Source organism: Erythrolamprus reginae, chromosome 1 (assembly GCF_031021105.1).
Source record: "Erythrolamprus reginae isolate rEryReg1 chromosome 1, rEryReg1.hap1, whole genome shotgun sequence".
Classification (NCBI taxonomy): domain Eukaryota; kingdom Metazoa; phylum Chordata; class Lepidosauria; order Squamata; family Dipsadidae; genus Erythrolamprus; species Erythrolamprus reginae.
This window is the reverse complement of record NC_091950.1, coordinates 415,249,034-415,266,181: the sequence shown is the minus strand read 5'-3', so window position 1 is coordinate 415,266,181 and position 17,148 is coordinate 415,249,034. Positions and strand designations below refer to the sequence as shown.

Here is a 17,148-nt window from a genome sequence, read left to right as displayed (position 1 = left end):
GAGTCTTCGGAGAGGGGTGGCCTACAAATCTAATAAACTACAACTATAACTATGCGCGTGTGCTAGCACATGCATACACCTCCTTTTGGCACATGGACGAAAAAAGCTTCTCCATCACTGGCCTAGAGACACCCAATGTGGGTAAAGGAATCGGACAAATAAAATAATTCCCAATGCAGATCAAAACCAGACAGCTTGAAACCCCCTAAGCACCCACCTGCATAGTCATCGTTCCTGGAGGCATCTGAGAGCCGTAATTCATTCCCATCATGCCTTGTATATTGGGCTGCATGACAGATACCATAGAAAAACTCTGCTGTTGCATTGGAATCATCCCTGCACCGAGACATTAAAAACCGGTTAGAAACATAAAAACATAGAAGACTGACGGCAGAAAAAGACCTCATGGTCCATCTAGTCTGCCCTTATACTATTTTCTGTATTTTATCTTAGGATGGATATATGTTTATCCCAGGCATGTTTAAATTCAGTTCCTGTGGATTTACCAACCACGTCTGCTGGAAGTTTGTTCCAAGGATTTACTACGATTTCAGTCAAATAATATTTTCTCATGTTGCTTTTGATCTTTCCCCCAACTAACTTCAGATTGTGTCCCCTTGTTCTTGTGTTCACTTTCCTATTAAAAACACTTCCCTCCTGAACCTTATTTAACCCTTTAACATATTTAAATGTTTCGATCATGTCCCCCCTTTTCCTTCTGTCCTCCAGACTATACAGATTGAGTTCATTAAGTCTTTCCTGATACGTTTTATGCTTAAGACCTTCCACCATTCTTGTAGCCCGTCTTTGGACCCGTTCAATTTTGTCAATATCTTTTTGTAGATGAGGTCTCCAGAACTGAACACAGTATTCCAAATGTGGTCTCACCAGCACTCTATATAGCGGGATCATAATCTCCCTCTTCCTGCTTGCTATACCTCTAGCTATGCAGCCAAGCATTCTACTTGCTTTTCCTACTGCCTGACTGCACTGTTCACCCATTTTGAGACTGTCAGAAATCACTACCCCTAAATCCTTCTCCTCTGAAGTTTTTGCTAACACAGAACTGCCAATACAATACTCAGATTGAGGATTCCTTTTCTCCAAATGCATTATTTTACACTTGGAAACATTAAACTGCAGTTTCCATTGATTTGACCATTTATCTAGCAAAGCTAAATCATTTACCATATTACAGGAATATCAACCCTATTGCACACTTTAGAGTCAGGATTCCTGTGGAGTCCACTCCACCGCTCGATCCAAGAAGGCCAGAACAGATACAATTGGGCCAACCTCTTAGCTATAGTTAAAGGGCTGGTGATCCAAATAGACCAGGTGGCAGGCCGAAGCCATCATTTTGAGTTGGGGAGACTTTGGCCTGCCACATATTAGAATGTAGGTTGTATTAGTGCATTGGGAATTTTGAATGGGCTGTTGCATGAGGGGCTGTTGTAGAGTTGCAGCCATAACAAATTCTTTCTAGATTCTCAAGGTCATCTTTTATTTAGCACCTGCCCGGAAGTTGATGGGAGGGCCGGACACGTTGGCAGAACCAGACTGGGCCATGTGATGAACTTCTGGGCACAAGGGAATGAATTTTAAACTGGGGGGAGAAACCCACGTGACTTCAGATTCGGGTTTCTCGCAGATGTGCCAACACGGCTCTGCTAATAAATTGGAACTTTGAGGAAGGCCATGCCTCGGACTCTGATTTAATTTCGGATGCTATTTGGAATCATGACACCAGGGGTGTCAAATACAAGGCCTGTGAGCTGGATCCGGCCCACAGGATGCTTAGATCTGGCCCGCGGTGCCACCCCGGAAACAGTGAAGGACCGACTTGTGGTGCCTCTGCCAGGCAAAATGGAGCTCCAGACATCCCGAGTTCTGTTTTCACTGGCAGGGGGTTGCAGGAGGCCATCGTTACCAGAAACAGAGCTCGGGAGTTTGTTTTTCCTGGCAGAGCACTCATACCACAGGCGTAGTGCAAGTGACATTGAGCTGGCCATGCTCAATCTAGTCATGCCCCCCTGGATGTCACCCCCCCAAGGTCAAACACAACCCTGATGCAGCCCTCAATGAAATGTTAGTGTTGGAGCATAGATATCCAGAGTATACTGTAAAGCAGTGTTTCCCAACCTTGGCAGCTTGAAGGTATTGGGGACTTCAACTCCCAGAATTTCCAAGCCAGCGAATGATGGCTGGGGAATTCTGGGAGTTGAAGTCCAGATATCTTCAAGTTGCCAAGGTTGGGAAACACTGCTGTAAAGTACTATGGGGCAGTATTCCTTTTTTAAAAAAAATAAATTTTATTGGATTATATACATATTTAAAAAACACACATAAACAGATCGTTGTATTCTTAGTTTGTGAGTGCAATTATAGATTGTCTGTTAAAGGACAATACAACATATAATTTCGTCCCACCCTCTACCCCTGCTGCCTCTTTGCAGCTTATCTTATTGTAAATTTACGGATAATTGTATCAGCGAAATTATATACATATACAGTGGTACCTCATCTTACGAACGCCTCTTCTAACAAACTTTTCAAGATACGAACCCGGTGTTTAAGATTTTTTTGCCTCTTCTTCCGAACTATTTTCACCTTACGAACCCAAGCAGCTGCTGCTGGGATGAAGGGGTTTCTTTTTTCCCCCTTTTTTGAAGAAAGAAAAGGGAGGGGCAGCTTGGAGGAGTAAAGATTTTGCATGCTTGCAAAAGCACTGAAACGGTGTCTTTTTAAGAAAGAAAAGGGAGGGGCAGCTTGGAGGAGTAAAGATTTTGCATGCTTGCAAAAGCACTGAAACGGTGTCTTTTTAAGAAAGAAAAGGGAGGGGCAGCTTGGAGGAGTAAAGATTTTGCATGCTTGCAAAGGCACTGAAAGGGTGTCTTTTGAAGAAAGAAAAGGGAGGGGTGCCCCCCTTGCCTTTCTTCCTCCCCACTCACCCTTTAGCCTAGCCTTGCTTCTTCCACCCGCCCCCTTTAGCTGCTCCTCTCTGCCCTCTGTTTGCCTCCCTTCTAAAGTTTGGGATTTTCCTGAAGGATTTGCACCCATTATTTGTTTTTACATTGATTCCTATGGGAAACATTGTTTCATCTTACGAACTTTTCATCTTACAAACCTCCTCCTGGAACCAATTAAGTTCGTATGAGGTACCACTGTATATATATCAATTATACAAATATATATATCTATACTTATATAGAAATAACAATAATAGCTCAGTTAAAAAGAATTTGCAACAAATAAAGTGATATTTATCTATATTTAAATTGTTATTGTGTTTTATTTCCATTTTTTATATCAGCCTTACGTACATCTATTTTTTTTGTATATGGGGCAGTATTCCTATTTATATACAATAGATGCCGAATTTGAGATGTCTCATATTTCTTCTTTCAAGTTGAGTACCCTAGTAAAACCCTAGTTTTACTCCTTAAAACCTACCTCTGTCGTCAGCCATGGGGAAATTGATTCCCCTAGGCCGTTTCCGCTTTATGTATGGTTTGTATGAGATGTATGATTGTTTTTATATTAAGGGTTTTAAATGGTTTTTAATTTTGGATTTGTACTGTTTTTGTTGTTGTGAGCCGCCCCGAACCTTCGTAGAGGGGCGGCATACAAATCTAATTAATAATAATAATAATAATAATAATAATAATAATAATAATAATAATTTACCTACCTTGAGGGCCAAGGCCACCAGCTACAGGGAAAACAAAGCTGAAACGAGAAGAGGACAGGGAAAAAACGTCTATATGTCATTTAATGAAAAGAACATGAAGGAGAGAGATACCATTGGTGACTATGCACAAGGTCAGTGGAAAAAAAAATTCAAAGCATTTTTTCAGATGGTCAAAACCACAGGAGACAATATGGGATTTGTCTTTAAGCATTTGTATCTATTAAGAATGTTTGTGTAATAAAAGATGAAATCAAAGGGGGAAAAAGAAAGAAATATAAATAGTACTCAACTTATGACCACAAAGTTCTGCCATCTTGTTCTCCTGGATTAAAGACCCATTATTTCCTAGGTTCTATGGGAGTTGTAGTCTACCAAAGCTTGAGAGTTCCAAGCTGGGAAAGGCTGAGACTGTTGAATTATTATTACAGTAATGGGAGCCCCTCTCCTGGCCGAGGTACAGAACAATTCTAGAGCACATTTATTTGCCTTCAACCATATATAAAAAAAGGCTATTTTCCATATTGCATTCTCATCCCGTGACAAAGCAATCGATGAGTAGCCTTGGGTGGATTCAGATGCCTGGTTTTTCCTAACATTGAATGCACTCAAGAACCTTACCAAGTCTTCGCTCTACAGGGGAACCAATTTATGCCTTTGACTTTCTCACTTTTCAGTCTTTTTAATTATACTCGATGCAATTTATTCACCTATCAAATGAAAAAAAACAACCCAACCAATATTTTTTTCCCTCTGCACATTTTATACCCGGTGTTGACTAACATAATGCTATTTCTTTTTTTCAAGAAAACAAAGTCCGAAGGGTTTTTTTACAGGTTGTTTTTGGGTCAATACTTGCCAATGTACAGTGGTTTTTTTGTCAATTTAAAAAAAAGACAACAGCAAATCAACTGTCAAAGAAAAATAGCAGATGAGTCTCGGCCCCTGGGGATTTGTCAGGCACTTGTTTTGCTATCATGGAAAGAAACAAATGCCACATTCTGTTCACATCTCCTATATCTTATAAAATATGGGGAATTGAGATAAAACAAATACATTATGATATTAAGCCTCTCGTAAACTTTAGTCTGATGTTTAAATCACAACAGTATAGGAGTGAATTTTGCTTTCATTTAATATTTCTTTTGGCCTGTTCAGTTCTGATATACTGGTATCATAAGGGAGGGGCTCCATTTCCTTGATCATACGTTGCCCTTTTTTGCACCTTTTCCAGTTCCATTATATCCTTCTTGAGGTGAGGTGGCCAGAACTGTACACAGTACTCCAAGTGTGGTCTCACCATCAATTAATAGTTGTTGCTTCAATTAATAGCTGTTGATTCTAGGCTCAAATATCTCTGGAGCGCATCAGGTTGAGCAAATTTGATTTATCCGCACATATTGCAGTTAGCTCTGGCCCTGCTCCTGCCCCAAGGACTGTGGATGTGGGGGAGATATCCACATGCTGCAGGCCTGTTTTGCCCCCCGGTGGAATCTGCTGATGAAGGCTCCTCTGACCAAGAAGACAGGAGTGACAGGGAGGAGGAGAGTGTGGCAGACAGCTCAGAAGGAGATCAATTATCTAGCTCCTCCTTGGATTCGGATCAAGAGTTAATGATACAGCCACGCATGCGGAGAGCGATGCATAGGCAGCAACAACTGAGAGATTATTATCAAAGAAAATGAGGCCACCTGTGGTTGGGTGGGGCTGTGGTAATTAGTGAGGCTGCTATAAATAGCAGCCTGTGGGTTTGGCCATTGTGGAGGATTATCTGATCGTTGTGTTTCATGACTGCTTTACTGACTTTGACTTTTTGTGTGCTGATTTTCCCCCGCTTTGAAACTAAACCAGAGCAAAGTGTGTTTCACTTTGTGAAAGAAGGACTGTGAATTGCCTCACAGCTGCAAGCTAAGTATCTCAGAACTGATAAGGGACTTGTACAAATTACCAGTTTGTTTGGAGACGAGTGCTCTTTGCTATACCAAAAGAGGGCTTGGTTTAAGTGAATTTTCATTATGAAGAACATTGTTTTGAATTTTCAAACGTGTGTGTGTCTGAAATTTGTACCTGTGAATTTTTGGGAGGATTCTACCAGAGAGCCGACAGAACAGTACAGATCGAATTCAGAATGCAAAAGAGCAGAAGTGAACATCTACCTGTGGAGGTGGGTGGCTTGATTAATCATACCAAACCTACAGCAGAGGCCATCCCACCTGATTTTAGATTTCATACTGGTATCTGCAGTTTACTATGGGTATCTGAATAAGACTTCTATGGTGCTGATGGTGACAACAGCAAGGAAAAGGAAAACAGATATCCACAACAAAAGGTACACAATGCAGCCTGGCCTTACTCATTGCCATTTAATGAGGGAAGGAAAGAAAGAAAGAAAGGGAAAAATCATTAAACATAGATGCCTTTCTAAAGAATGGGTGATTTATTTATAAGAGCTTATGCAGAAAAAGGAAGAGCGTTTATTAATTATGCTCAGAGCAATAATAACAACAATAATGCCAAAACTATTATTTTTCAGATGCTAAAGGCCCTACAAAAATTATATGCAATCTGCAAGTATTGTGCTTAATTAAAACCGATCACTCTTTACAGATATAACCTCCTGCAATGTCATTTCAGGAAGGCTGGGCAGTTTATAAAAGCCCTGGGTCTGTCTGTCATCTATTTCTCTGTAGTAAAAGGAAATGAATATTCATTAATCAAACGCTCCAAGGCTTATCTGCCCACAAAACCTTTTATTAGCTTACTCATATCCTAGCCCTAGCATTACAGTAGAGTAGGCTGAAATTTCAAAAGGATTTTGATGAAAAGCAAAAAAAAAAATTCGTGGGGCTTTTAACCATTGGACTGGACTACAATATTGCCTTTTAAGGAGAAAATAGATCACTTATTCTAGCTATTTGAAATACTGTTCACTGTTACTGTTGCCAATAGAGGCTAAAATTCTTGAGACACCCAAAGTGATGGATATTTTTTCCGTCCCAACCCTATACAGGTAGCCCTTGACTTATAGCCATTTGACACAGTGGCGTTTCAATTTTAAAAAAAAATTAAACTACTCGTTTTGTGCCGTGATGTGATTTGGTGGGCGTGGCAGGGAAAGGATACTGCAAAATCTTCATTCCAACCTCACTCCAGGGGAAGGATACTGCAAAATCCCCACTTGATCAGTTGTATTTACTGGTTCTCTGAACTACATTGGTACCTCTACCTAAGAACGCCTCTACTTATCTATTTTATCTATTTTCTAGATAAGACCCGGGTGTTCAAGATTTTTTTGCCTCTTCTCAAGAACCATTTTCCACTTACAAACCCAAACCTCCGAAACTGTAACCAGAAAAGGCAGGGAGAAGCCTCTGTGGGGCCTCTCTAGGAATTTCCTAGGAGGAAACAGGGCCAGAAGGCAGGGAGAAGCCTCTGTGGGGCCTCTCTAGGAATTTCCTGGGGGGAAACAGGACCAGAAAAGGCGGGGAGAAGCCTCCGTGGGGCCTCTCTAGGAATCTCCTGGGGAGGAAACAGGACCAGAAAAGGCGGGGAGAAGCCTCAATGGGGTTCCACAGGTTCTTCCCCTAGGCCCCGCCAAATGACATTGTCTGGTTGACGGGACCTGGAGAAGGCCGATTCTGTGGGACCTAACCGGCTACTGGGATTTATGTGCGGATTTTCAGAATTCTTCAGGCAATGTGCTACTAGGGAATTTGGGGAGTTGAGGTATGTATCCCAGCAGCTAGTCAGATCCCACAGAGTTGGCCTTCTCCAGGTCCCATCAGCCAAGCAATGCTGCCTGGGGGGGCCTAGGGGAAGGGCCTTCTCTGTGTTGGCTCCAGTCCTTTGGAACCAGCTCCCCCCAGAGATTCACACTGCCCCAGAAACACACGTTTGCCGGCAGGCCTGGGGCCGTTGAGCACTGACACTCTGTCCCGGCTGTATAGTATGATTATGATGAAGATGATTGAATGGATTTAAATGTTTTGGGGATTTTTAAAGATTGGGTTTAAAATGTTTGGATTTTCAAATGTAGCTTTTATGATCATTTTTGTATTCTCTTATGTGTAAGCCACCCCGAGTCCCCTGGAGAAGGGTGGCCTAGAAAATCCAAATATTAAATAAATAAAATAAAGTCCGGACATCTTAAAGTTGCCAGAATGTGAAAAATACGGGGCTAGACCTAGAAATAAATAAACACACACACACACAATCCTGGAGGCAGGTAATGGCAAACCACTTCCTTTGTGTTGACAAAAAAAGACTTGTATGCAATACATATGTTCCTGTACTCACCACAAATTGAACTCAACTCAAGGTGTGTGGGTGTGTTACTTTACCTGTATTATTATAAAGATCTGAAATAATCATTTCCTTTGTAAATAGGTTTGAGAAGGAACTAAAAAAAACATTCTCTATTACTGAAAAGAGATCTAGGAGGCTAAAGGACATTAAAATGTACCTATTTAGCATTACATCTGGGCTGAGAAATTAAACTCTAGTTCTAATATGAATTTATAGAAACATAGAAGACTGATGGCACAAAAAGACCTCATGATCCATCTAGTCTGCCCTTATACTATTTTTTCGTATTTTATTTTAGGATGGATCTATGTTTATCCTAGGCATGTTTAAATTCAGTTATTGTGGATTTACCAACCACGTCTGCTGGAAGTTTGTTCCAAGGATCTACTATTCTTTCAGTAACATAATATTTTCTCATGTTGCTTTTGATCGTTCCCCCAACTAGCTTCAGATTGTGTCCCCTTGTTCTTGTGTTCACTTCCCTCCTGAACCTTATTTAACCCTTTGACATATTTAAATGTTTCGATCATGTCCCCCCTTTTCCTTCTGTCCTCCAGACCAGTGTTTTTCAACCAGTGTGCCGGGGCACACTAGTGTGCCGCGAGACATGGTCAGGTGTGCCGCGAAGCTCAGAGAGAAAAAAAGCAAGAGAGAGAAAAAAAGAGAGAAAGAAAGCAAGAGAGAGAGAAAGCAAGAGAGAAAGAAAGCAAGAGAGAGAGAGAAAGAAAGCAAGAGAGAAAGAGCGCGAGAGAGCTAGAAAGAGAACAAGAGAGAGAGAGAAAACAAGAGAAAGAAAGAGAGAGAGAGAGAAAGAGAAGGAGGGAAGGAGAGAGAGAGAGAAAGAGAGAAAGACATAGAGGGAGCGAGGGAGGGAGAAAGAGAGCAAAAAAGAGAGGAAGGAAGAGAAAGAAAGAGGGATGGAGAGAGAGAGAAAGAAAGAGGAAGGAAGGGAGAGAAAGAGGGAGGGAGAAAGAAATAGAGTGAAGGGGAGGAAGAGAGAGAGAGAGGATTTTTTTGTCCAAACTTTTTTTAGCCCCCCCCCCCCCCTTGCTCAATGTGCCCCAGGGTTTCGTAAATGTAAAAAATGTGCCGCGGCTCAAAAAAGGTTGAAAATCACTGCTCCAGACTATACAGATTGAGTTCATTAAGTCTTTCCTGATAAGTTTTATGCTTAAGACCTTCCACCATTCTTGTAGCCCGTCTTTGGACCTGTTCAATTTTGTCAATCAGGAAACATCTGCCCATTATAGAAAATACAGAAGTGAACAAATGATTTTCCCCCTCTCATTAATAATACACATATAAAATTAAGCAAAGAACTACTGTTTGAACCAGATATTCAATTAAGTATCAGTAATTGGAAGTTTAATAACCATTTCAAACTCTTGGCTCAGTCCTGATACTATTTAGTGAAAACTGTAAAACAGAGAGCTTCCCATAATTTACAATATACTCTTCCAATTAAAAAAATGATAGTGGAAGTGAGGAAGAGGATCTAATCTATTCCCTAACAATATAAAATATGAAGAGAAGCATTCTAATGTACTCTCTCTATGTGTATCTTACGCACTTATGCACTATATTAATTTATTTTAAACATTTATAACTGCCCATCTTCTAACCAACTCTGAGTGGCTCTCAATCAAAAGTTAAAAAACATACAAATCACATTTAAAATAAAAAACCCAAACAGATTAAACATTAAACATTAAAAACAACAAAAGCCTGGCACCAGTTCAACCTTCTAATGATCTAATTTTATATATAATTGATCTAAAGAAATTGCTTACAAATTTTTAATATTAATTATTACTTTTTTAATATATATATATTTGGTCAAGGAAAACTATTTATATTTTCCAGTTATTTTATTTGCTCTTATCTACACTGTATGCGTGTGTTTATTAATATATATATAGATCTATAACTGAAAGGGCAAATCTACATATTCTGAATGCATTAACCTAAACCTATACTGTAAAAATTTAGATACTGTATGCTATTCTATACTATACATTAAAAAACATTTAAATCTTAAACCCTCACTTTCTTCTCTCTTTCCCTTTATCTCTGATTGACATGAAGAAAGGGTAAGAGCGCCCTTAGACATGAAATTTGTTTTTGCTTGTTTATAATAAAGTTTTCATTTAAAATCACAACTTTCTGTGGAGATTTTTGTACAGAGAAAGAAAAAGAAAGGAAGAAAAATATTTCTATATATAGGAACCCCCCCCCAAACATGTATATTGTTTTGAAAACTGTCAGAAATTTATGAATTTTATTTTCTTGATAATTTCAATCTCTCTCTCTGTCTGTCTCTCCTTTATATTGCTTGAATACATTCAGAAAAATGGAAAGAGAGAGAGAGAGAGAGAGAGAGAGAGAGAGAGAGAGAGAGAGAGAGAGAGAGAGAGAGAGAAAGCGGTGTTATACTATATATTTCTATATATATATTTATATATATAGACTCAAACTCAACCCTGATAAGACGGAGTGGCTGTGGGTTCTGCCTCCCAGGGACAATTCCATCTGTCCGTCCATAACCCTGGAGGGGGGGGAATTATTGACCCCCTCAGGGAGGGTCCGCAACTTGGGTGTCTTCCTCGATCCACAGCTCACATTAGAGAACCATCTTTCAGCTGTGGCGAGGGAGGCGTTTGCCCAGGTTCGCCTGGTGCACCAGTTGCGGCCATACCTGGACCGGGAGTCACTGCTCACAGTCACTCATGCCCTCATCATCTCGAGGATCGACTACTGTAATGCTCTCTACATGGGGCTACCTTTAAAGAGTGTTCGGAAACTACAGATCGTGCAGAATGCAGCTGCGAGAGCAATCATGGGCTTCCCTAGGTATGCCCATGTTACAACAACACTCCGCAGTCTGCATTGGTTGCCGATCAGTTTCCAGTCACAATTCAAAGTGTTGGTTATGACCTATAAAGCCCTTCATGGCATCGGACCAGAATATCTCTGGGACCGCCTTTTACCGCACAAATCCCAGCGACCGATTAGGTCCCACAGAGTTGGCCTTCTCCGGGTCCCATCAACCAAACAATGCCGTTTGGCAGGACCCAGGGGAAGAGCCTTCTCTGTGGCGGCCCCGACTCTCTGGAACCAGCTCCCCCCGGATATTAGAACTGCCCCCACCCTCCTTGCGTTTCGCAAACTCCTTAAAACCCACCTCTGCCGTCAGGCATGGGGGAATTGAGACATCTCCCCCGGGCCTATACAGTTTATGCATGATATGTTTGTGTGTATGTTTGCTTTTAATAAGGGGTTTTTAGTGTTTTTTTAAATTATTAGATTTGTTGTACATTGTTTTATTGTTGTTGTGAGACGCCCCGAGTCTGCGGAGAGGGGCGGCATACAAATCTAATAAATAAAAAATAATAATAAATTAAAAATATATATTTTAATGGCATTTTTAAATTGATGTTAGCCAGCAAGAGGGATGAATTCGGAATAGGAATAGACTAATGGCATATTGCAAGGGTCATAAGAATGAAAAATGGTTATAAGACACTTTTTCCACTGCTGTAACTTCAAATGATCATTAAACAAATGGTTGCAAGCCAAGGACTACATGTAAATTAAATAACCACCTTCAATAATATAAGAACATAAGAAGAGGCAAGCTGAATCAGGACTTCACTCCAGAAGTTGTAGGTGTTCCATCACTAGAGGTTATAGAAATTACCTGCCATTACTGGAGACTTCACTTTCACTTAACATGTAACTTTCACTTTCTATGCTTGTTTCAAAAAAGGTAAGAAGGTAGACTCTGCAAATTCTCCTCTCCTGTACCGCAGGCATCTGGAGAATTCTGGGAGTTGAAGTCCACAAGTCTTAAAGTTGCCAATTTTGGGGACTCCTGCTGTACATGTCCCCCCCGCCTCTTTTGAGGGATCTGGCTTGGTTTGTGCACTGTACTTGAGCTGGGGGTGTGTGTTAAAGTAGAAGACCTCCAGGGTCTCTTCCAGTTATTTATTATTTACTTACTTACTTACTTACTTACTTACTTACTTACTTACTTACTTACTTACTTACTTACTTACTTACTTACTTACTTATTATGCCACCCTTCTGCTTAGACTCAGGGTGGCTTACAACATGTTAGCAATAGTACTTTTTAATGGAGCCAACCTATTGCCCCCACAATCCCGGTCCTCATTTTACCCACCTCAGAAGGATGGGCAACCTTGAGCCAGTGATGAGATTTGAACCGCTGACCTACAGATTTACAGTCAGCTTTAGTGGCCTGCAGTACTGCCCTCTACCTGCTGCGCCACCTCGACTCAAATCCCGATTGACTGACCCATTTCAACTCTCAGCTACAAATATTCTCCTTTATTGGCATCATACTGTATATGTCTGTATGCAGACGCAGTACATATTATCGTCGACTTACAACAGTTTATTTATTTATTTATTTATTTATTTATTGGATTTGTATGCCGCCCCTCTCCAGAGACTCGGGGTGGCTAACAGCGACAATAAAACAGTGTACAATAGTAATTTGGTATTGATGATTAAAAATCAATTAATATAAAAACCAAACATACATACATACCATGCATAGAATTGTAAAGGCCTAGGGGGAAAGAGGATCTCAATTCCCCCATGCCTGGCGGCAGAGGTGGGTTTTAAGTTGTTTACGAAAGGCAAGGAGGGTGGGGGCAGTTCTAATCTCTGGGGGGAGTTGGTTCCAAAGGGCTGGGGCCGCCACAGAGAAGGCTCTTCCCCTGGGTCCCGCCAGGCGACATTGCTTAGTTGACGGGACCCGGAGAAGATCCACTCTGTGGGACCTAACTGGTCGCTGGGATTCGTGCAGCAGAAGGCGGTCCCCGAGATAATCTGGTCCGGTGCCATGAAGGGCTTTATAGGTCATAACCAACACTTTGAATTGTGACCGGAAACTGATCGGCAACCAATGCAGACTGCGGAGTGTTGGTGTAACATGGGCATATTTGGGAAAGCCCATGATTGCTCTCGAAGCTGCATTCTGCACGATCTGAAGTTTCCGAACATTTTTCAAAGGTAGCCCCATGTAGAGAGCGTTACAGTAGTCAAGCCTCGAGGTGATGAGGGCATGAGTGACTGTGAGCAGTGACTCCCGGTCCAAGTAGGGTCGCAACTGGTGCACAAGGCGAACCTGGGCAAACGTCCCCCTCGCCACAGCTTAAAGATGTTTCTCTAATGTCAGCTGTGGATCGAGGAGGACGCCCAAGTTGCGAACCTTCTCTGAGGGGGCCAGTGATTCTCCCCCCAGGGTAATGGATGGACAGATGGAGTTGTCCTTGGAAGGTAAGATCCACAGCCACTCCGTCTTGTCTGGGTTGAGTTTGAGCTTGTTGACACTCATCCAGGCCCTAACATCCTCCAGGCACCGGCCCATCACTTCCACTGCTTCGTTGGCTGGACATGGGGTGGAGATGTATAACTGGGTATCATCGGCGTATTGATGATACCTCACCCCATGCCCTTGGATGATCTCACCTAGCGGTTTCATGTAGATATTAAATAGCAGGGGGGAGAGGACCGACCCCTGAGGCACCCCACAAGGGAGAGACCTAGAGGTCGACCTCTGATCCCCTACTAACACCGACTGCGATCGACCAGAGAGGTATGAGGAGAACCACTGAAGAACAGTGCCTCCCACTCCCAACCCCTCTAGTCGGTGCAGAAGGATACCATGGTCGATGGTATCGAAAGCCGCTGAGAGGTCAAGAAGCACCAGGACAGAGGACAAGCCCCTGTCCTGGGCCCGCCAGAGATCATCCATCAACGCGACCAAAGCAGTTTCCGTGCTGTAGCTGGGCCTGAATCCAGACTGCCGAGGACCTAGATAATCGGCTTCTTCCAAGGACCGCTGGAGCTGAAGTGCCACCATCTTCTCAACAACCTTCCCCATAAAGGGAAGGTTGGAGACTGGATGGTAGTTATTGAGTATGGCTGGGTCCAGGGAAGGCCTCTTGAGGAGGGGGCGCACAAGTGCCTCCTTATAAGGAGCCGGAAAGGACCCACTCCCCAAAGAGGCGTTGACAATCTCCCGGACCCAGCTCCGCGTCACCTCTCGACTGGCCGAAACCAACCAAGAGGGACACGGATCCAGTAGACAGGTGGCGGAACACACAGCTCCAATGGCCTTGTCCACTTCCTTAGGTGTCACCAAGTCAAACCTCTCCCAGACAGATGGACAAAGACGTTTAGCCCCAGTCACCTCGACTGACTCGTTGTCAGTTGACTCTGTTTTACAATTGGAGTCGAGGTCCGCTCGAATCCGAGCAATTTTATCAGCGAAAAATGTGTTAAAATCCTCGGCACTACTCTGCAAGGGCTCCCCAACTCCCCCCTGGTTAAGAAGGGAGCGGGTCACCCTGAACAGAGCGGCCGGGTGGGATTCCGCTGATGCAATCAAGGTGGCATGATACGCGCATCTTGCTGCCTTGAGTGCCACTTTGTAAGTCATAATATGAGCTCTTACAAGTGTTCGATCGGATTCGGACTTACTCTTCCTCCATCGCTTCTCTAGACGTCTCTTCTGGCGTTTCAACTCTCGGAGCTCCTCATTGAACCATGGAGCTCTACGGGGTCTAGTGCCGCGGAGAGGTCGCAGCGGTGCAATTCGGTCAAGGGCCTCCGCTGCAGCCTTGTTCCAGGCCTCAGCCAGAGACTCTGCCGAACTATGGTCATTTAATGACCATTCAAAGTTGCAACGGCACTGGGGGGAAAAGGCATACGGATGGTTTTTCACACTTACGACCGTCGCAGCATCCCTACAATTTTTTTGTTTATTTGTTTAGCAGAGTGATGGTGTTCGGAGAAAAAACTGTTCTTGTGTCTAGTTGTCTTGGTGTGCAGTGCTCTATAATGACGTTTTGAGGGTAGGAGTTAAAACAAGTTATGTCCCGGATGCGAGGGGTCAGTAAATATTTTCACAGCCCTCTTTTTGACTTGTGTAGTATACAGACTGATAACGTACTCTTGCAAATCTTTAAACTGTCCGTGTCTCTTCTAGAATCAGAATTCTTCATTCTTCATGTCATTTATTTTATTTATTTTAATTCATGCTATCTATCTATCCATCCATCCATCCATCCATCCATCCATCCATCTATTACCTATCTATCTATCTATCTATCTATCTATCTATCTATCTATCTATCTATCTATCTATCTATCTATCTATCACCTATGTCACCAGGCATGGGGAAATTTATATATCCCTAGCTACTATGGTTTTATGTATGAATTGTTAGGTTGTGTGATGGTTTTTCTTCTTATAATGAGGGTTTTAAATTGTTTTTAATATTAGATTTCTACATGTTGTATTGTTGTTGTGAGCCGCTCCAAGTCCTCTGAGACGGGCGGCATACAAATCTAATTAATAATAATAATAATAATTATTATTATTATTATTATTATTATTATTATTAATAATTAGATTTGTATGCCACCCCTCTCCGAGGACTCGGAGCGGCTCACAACAACAATACATCATCATCATCATTATTATTATCAATCTATCTGTCTGTCATCCGTCCGTCCATCCATCCATCCACTCATCTATCTAATTTATCATGTATAGGATAGTAGTAGTTTGTATAAACATCACATAAGTAAAAAGTAACCATAAAAGACGATTTCTGAACCTATATCTCTTTATATCCCTTTATTCTACGTAGGTATATGCTATTAAACTAATGCTACTTCCTCAAATTCTGCTTTTGTCACCCGGGTCTGCCAGGTGGATTTCTTGAGGTCTCCTGGAGAGCCACTGGAACCCACTTTTGCACTCGATCCCCCACCGGATCCCACTTTGAATAACAGGGAGCGGTGATGTGGGTCTCACCAGGTGCGGCCCCCTCCAACACCCATGTCTCAGCCGACCCACGCATTCTCAGCCAGCTTGCCACCCCCCCCCCCCAAAGCGGAGGAGACACGCCCCCCACAATACACACCGACGGAGTATGGGGCCCAATGGAGCCCCTCACGACCCTCCTGAGGGAGCTTCCTCTTCCCTCCTTTCCCCCCCCCCCCTCAGAATCTTTCTTTGCCCGCCCAGACGCCCCTCGGGGGCGGGGATTTCGGCTACCTGGCGGGCCCGGGGCTCCCCGCGACCGTCCCCGCTCCGGCTGCGCCCGGCGCTGCGTTCGGCATCCCCGGCGGTCCGGCCGCGACGCTGGGCATCCCGGCGGGGGCGGCTCCTGCCCCCAGCCCCGCCGGTCGCAGCGCCATCTTGCCGCCGCCTCCTCCGCCTCCTGTCAGCTGGGCCGCCGCAGCCGCCTCTTCCGGGGCAGAGCCGGCGCGCGCTCGCTGAATGAGTCGCTCGGGCGGGCGGGGTGTCAGGTGTTCGCTGGAGGGTTGACGACGCTCCTCGGTCTCTGGATGCAGGCGGGGTGGAGCCTCTGGGAGCCCTTGTGGCCAATTACCTCTATCTATCTATCTATCTGTCTGTCTGTCTGTCTATCTATCTATCTATCTATCTAATCTAATCTAATCTAATCTATCTATCTATCTATCTATCTATTATCTATATAATCTATCTATCATCTATCTATAATCCATCTATCTATCAATATCTATCTATCATCTATCTATCTATCATCTATCTATAATCCATCTATCATCTAATCTATCTATCATCTTATCTATCTATCATCTATCAATATCTATCTATCATCTTATCTATCAATATCTATCTATCATCTTATCTATCTATCTATCAATATCTATCTATAATCCATCTATCATCTATCTATCTATCAATATCTATATATCTATCATCCATCTATCTATCATCTATTTATCAATATCTATCTATCATCTATCTATTATCTATCATCTATCTAATCTATCTATCATCTATCATCTTATCTATCATCTATCAATAGCTCTATCATCTATCTATCATCTATCTATCTATCTATCATCTTATCTATCTATCATCTATCTATCTATCTATCTATCTATCTATCTATCTATCTATCTATCTATCTATCTATCTAACCTACCTACCTACCTACCTTAGAATAGAATAGAATTCTTTATTGGCCAAGTCTGATTGGACACACAAGGAATTTATCTATGATGCATATGCTGTCAGTGTTCATAAAAGAGAAGATACATTTGTCAAGAATCCTGAAGTACAACAG

General features: G+C 42.5%; 1 protein-coding gene across 3 annotated transcripts in view; it reads right to left on the bottom strand.

Annotated features, from left to right (window-relative positions):
• Nucleotides 1-16,250, bottom strand: part of SYNRG (synergin gamma) — a 98,182-nt gene extending 81,932 nt beyond the window's left edge. For all 3 annotated transcript variants that reach the window (XM_070735283.1, XM_070735285.1, XM_070735286.1), the window contains exons 1-3: nt 16,089-16,250; nt 3,692-3,729; nt 218-336 (exon numbers count right to left, since the gene is read on the bottom strand). In XM_070735283.1, the coding sequence (XP_070591384.1) occupies nt 218-336; nt 3,692-3,729; nt 16,089-16,231 (300 nt within the window). In that variant the 5' untranslated portion in view covers nt 16,232-16,250. The remainder of the gene's footprint in view (nt 1-217; nt 337-3,691; nt 3,730-16,088) is intronic.
• Nucleotides 16,251-17,148: the final 898 nt, after the last annotated feature.